This window comes from Pundamilia nyererei, unplaced genomic scaffold, assembly GCF_000239375.1.
Source record: "Pundamilia nyererei isolate P.nyererei 1_Seehausen unplaced genomic scaffold, PunNye1.0 scaffold00065, whole genome shotgun sequence".
Taxonomy (NCBI): Eukaryota; Metazoa; Chordata; class Actinopteri; order Cichliformes; family Cichlidae; genus Pundamilia; species Pundamilia nyererei.
In genome coordinates this window covers 549648-554462 of record NW_005187466.1, presented here as the reverse complement: position 1 = coordinate 554462, position 4815 = coordinate 549648, and the positions used below count along the sequence as shown (strand labels likewise).

The 4815-nt window shown below is 39.6% G+C and overlaps 1 protein-coding gene across 1 annotated transcript; it reads left to right on the top strand.

The window, feature by feature from the left end:
• The first annotated feature begins 20 nt into the window (after positions 1-20).
• LOC106455931 (pancreatic secretory granule membrane major glycoprotein GP2-like) lies at positions 21-2241 on the top strand. Its single transcript, XM_013911510.1, has 5 exons — positions 21-217; positions 374-582; positions 849-997; positions 1892-2134; positions 2223-2241. Exons 2-5 carry the CDS (start codon positions 442-444, stop codon positions 2239-2241), a joined length of 552 nt encoding a protein of 183 aa, XP_013766964.1. The 5' UTR covers positions 21-217; positions 374-441.
• The last annotated feature ends 2574 nt before the right edge of the window (positions 2242-4815 follow it).

Here is a 4815-nt window from a genome sequence, read left to right as displayed (position 1 = left end):
TGGGACCTGAATGATGCTAAAGTGGTGTGCAGACAGCTGGGCTGTGGAAGCGCTCGTTCAGCGCTACAAAGTGCAGCTTTTGGACAGGGCAGCGGACCCATCTGGTTGGACGATGTATACTGTTTTGGAAATGAGTCATCAATAACTGACTGCAGACACAACGGGCTTGGAGTCCACGACTGTGGTCACCATGAAGATGCCAGTGTCGTATGTGAATGTAAGTTAAAGTTCTTACATACTGAAAAATTGAAATAATGAAATCTTTTATCTTATATTATATTATGACATGGAAGTACTCATGCTGGCCTCATTTGGTATTTCCTATTTCATCTGCTTTCATTTTTTATTAGTGACCTAATGTCTTTTTCTTTAGTCCAGCAGCCTCCACTCCAGACTTCACAGTTAATTTGTGGCCGTGATAAAATCCAAGTAGGTCTGCATATGGGCAGCATGTCATCCTCCGGTTTGAACCCCTTCTCGGGCAACCTGGCTTCCAGCAACTGTTCCTGGGTCAGAGTCCGTGATGATTATGTTTGGTATGAAATGGAGGCTCGGGCAGGTGCCTGTGGAAATGTGCTGAGGGTAAAGACTTATTTCTTTTTCCTATTGTTTAACTGTCCCATTAAAAAACACTACTGTTCAATTAATTTGTGATAAGGTGGCTGTAGACTGTGTTTTGGCATCAAATGGCTTTTTCGTTATCCAAGGAGAAAAAAGTGAGCAACAGCAGTCAGAGACTTCAGAAGGATTCACTGTATTAACCCCTGTGGACATGTCTCTGGTGATTAGACTTTCTCTAGGTGACATGATTTCTTAACTGACTGAAAATGTCATCATCTGTCTTTCAGACCAACAGCACACATGTCATCTACTTCAACAGTTTATTCATCTACCCTCTGGCTAATTTGTCCTTCGCTCTTCCTGTGGGTCTTCCCTTCTCCTGTGCTTATCCCCTGGACACAGACGCCAGCCTGAATGTAGCTATCAGGCCAGACCTGTAAGTTCATTGAATTTAACTGCAGCATCACTTAGTATATGTTATTATTACCCCACTCTTTTCAATCATTCTGTTACCAAACTGCAATAATTAAGATGAATCTTGTTTACTGTGTGTGTTTCTTTTAACCATTCATGAGAGAGTAAGCATGCATTACTGTGAGCTGTTTGTAATTTAACATGACCACTGAAAGTCATTTTCAGATCCTTCATGCATAAATTTAAGTGCTTTTAGCTGTGAGGCTACTTTCCAAACAGCGTTACAGTTTGTTTAGAAAGCTTTAAGTTGTTTACAGTTAACAGTTTGCTGCCTAGTTGTAGTTTAAAGATATGTTTTGTAATTATTCAATGCAGAATTTAACAAACATTTACCACCAGGAGGCAGCGTTTTACCAGTGCGGATGTCTTTTTAGTCGCACAATTTCCTCAAGAGACTTTGTTGCCTTTTGCTCAAAATACATATATATCTTGGACTTTATAAAATAAAGTTTATAAAATAGAATAAACAAAGTCTTCTTTCCAGTCAGATAGGGAGATTTGTCAGTTAACATAACAAAACATGTTTACTGGATTAAAACTCTAGTGTTAGAATTTAAATCAGCTATATAATCTGTTATTTAGGCAGTGCTATTTCACTTGTTCAACTACTTGAGTCTATGCACTTGAAGCACTTTTTATCTGCACATGCTCACATACCAATGGATGCATGTTTAGCACCATCTCCAAAGACATTTCCAGCATATGGTCTGGAGGAGCTGGGGCTTGAACCATCAGACTTTTGAAGAAAACAAATCCAAAGCTGTCTTCTTACACAAACCAGGAAAAAGACAGAATAGCAGCAAGTAGTGTGTGAGTAGTACTAATTGCATTATATAATTTTCTTTCCCTTTGTCAGGTTCACTGGAGGAATTTCAGGTTCGGGTCCAAAAGCTCGAGCCTCCATGTCTCTGTTCCGCAACTCCAACTACACTGAGTCTTATCCACCAGGCCAAGTCTTCCTCCCAGTGGGTTCACCTCTGTACGTGGGCGTCTCTGTGGAGGACACAGACCCAGTTTTGGCAGCTGTTCTGGAGGACTGCTACGCCACTCACTCACCAAACCCTGATGATCCCACACAATATCCTCTCATCCAGAACAAGTATGTGCATCTCTCCAACCTCACCAATGCTTTGTGAGATACAGTGACGTGTGTGGACCCTGCTGATCTCCTCCCTCCTGTCTCACAGGTGTCCCCTGACCGCCTAAAGGTGTCAATAGTTGAGAGCGGCTCGTCCCTCCGAGCTCGTTTCTCTGCTCTGCTCTTCCTGCTCCAGGGTGAATACAGAGACATATATCTTCACTGCAGCCTCAGCCTGTGTAACCAGAGGAACTACAACTGTGTACCAGTGAGTTCCACATTTCACTTTTGCAGTACTCCATAATCCAAAATGGTTTCTCTGGTTTAAATCCTATATCTCTTTTCTCATTCTTTTGCCCTTTGTAGTCGTGCACAAGTAGGGCACATCGCTCTGTTTCCAACTCAGCTTTTATGAATCCCGTTACCATTGGACCAATCACTTGTGAGTATGAATTAAAACCTGGATTCAGAGCTCATGTCTTGACATAGTGATTTATATTAAACTAATAACTGCCATATCAACTTTTTCTTCTTCTTCTTCTTTTTTTTAGTGGACAAGCCAGCTGAGTGATCTGGAACATCCAATAACATTCTGTAGTGTGATATTAACTGCCAGAACTCTGTTTTCAGAAGAGAGATGATTTAAATATAATATTCACAAATATTTTACACATAGTTTTTGATATTATGTTCCATTTGGGCTTTTTTTCATTGTATAACTGCAAACTGTCCAAATAAGGTATGCATCCTATTTGTAAAAACTATACCTTGATGCTAGAATGTGAAACCAACTGGGTGATAAACTGCAAAGCCACCAAGTATCACAGTTCACACACTCTAATCATACCCTTTACATTTCATTGCACCGTATGAAAATTGTAGAGAAGGTATTAATTCAATTCAATGCAATTTTATTTATAAAGTGCCGAATCAGAACAACTGTTTCCTCAAGGTGCTTTATGTTGTAAGGTATAGACCCTACAATAATACAAAGAAAACAGAGAAAACACCAACAAACATATGACCTCTATGGCCAAGTGCTTTGGTGACAGTGGGAAGGAAAAACACACTTTTAACAGGAAGAAACCTCCACCAGTTTCTTTCTGTCGAGTCTGAACTGGATGTTTGTTCTACAGAAGAAGGGCATGAAAGCTGAAGGCTCTGCCTGCCATTCTACTTTTAAATACTCTAGGAACCACAATAAAGCCTGTAGTCTGAGAGTGAAGTGCTTTAATGGGGTGATTCAGTACTATAAAATCATTATGATAAGATGGGGCCCGATTATTCTAGACCTTGTGTGTAAGGAAGAGGATTTTAAATCTGATTCTGGATTTAACAGGAAGCCAGTGAAGAGAAACAAATATTGGAGAAATCTGCTCTCTTTCTAGTCTGTGTCAGTACTCTTGCTGCAGTATTTTTGATCAGCTGGAGGGTTTTCAGGGAATTTTTAGGACATCCTGATAATGAATTACAGTAGTCCAGCCTAGAAGTAATAAATGCCACCATTTCTTCTTTTTGTTTTGCGGGATAAATCAGCTCGGTGAGCTTGTAACATCCTGTAATATCAGAAAGACTTTCTATGATGTAATTAAATCCTTTTTTCAAATTCATTCTATATGATTTAATCAAACTGATGTTACATTGTAGAATTTAATATGTTATTTCATATGTTATATGCTAAGTACATTATATCCAACCTTATTATTATATTCACAAAACATTTTCTTTATTACTGGAACTAATATAATCTTTCTCAAAAAAAACACTGGATTCCTCTCTGGGTTGGTTTACTGACTTTCCATATTTTGATAAACTGCCATTAAATTTGGGATGGGTATCAACAGTCAAAGAAGGAGGATTTGAATGACTTTGGTTAACAGATGACTTTTCCTCTGGCGTCACCATGAGGTTGTCATTTGTATTACATGATGAAAATCAGGTCTGTAAGCTTTTGGACAATGACTGTTTCTGTGATCTTTCCTCTGTACACTGCAACACTGAATTTTCTAGATATGAGTGAAGTGCAGATTCCAGCTTGAATTCAAGAGGTTTTTACAAAAGTACAGCATTAACAGCTTAGTCAGGCCGTCATTTGACCCTCCCTGAGCCTGGCTCCAGGGAAGGGCCCTGGTAACCCTATCCCAGGCAGGGTGAACTGTTCCCTAGATTTTCTTCTCATAATGGTCTCCTGAATCGCTCTTTGTCTGGTCCCTCACCCAGGACCAATTTGCCATGGGAGACCCTACCAGGGGGCAGAAGCCCTCAGACAACACAGTCCCTGGGATCCCTGGAACACACAAAACCCTCCACCACGATAAGGTAGCGAATCGCAGAGGGGGATTGGTGATGTTCATGGATTCTAAACTTCAGGCAGTTATTTGATGCCTCCAACAAAACACTGGATTTGTGTTTAGTAAGCTATTTACCCTCACATTTCATTTATTTTATTGTAAATAAAGCTATCACACTGGTGGACGTTAAGTGACGTGATAAATGCTGTGGCTGAAGGTCATGTAATGGCTAATGTTTTCAGGGGCGTGTCTCTGAGTTTACTTTTTGATTGACTGGTCTAGAGTCCAATCCAGTGCTTTTTTTTTTTACTCAAATTATAATTTAAAGGGGGAAATAACTGAATAGAAGAACAAAAAGGAAAGCTCTGATAACAACCAGACCTATCAAATATATATATATATATATATATA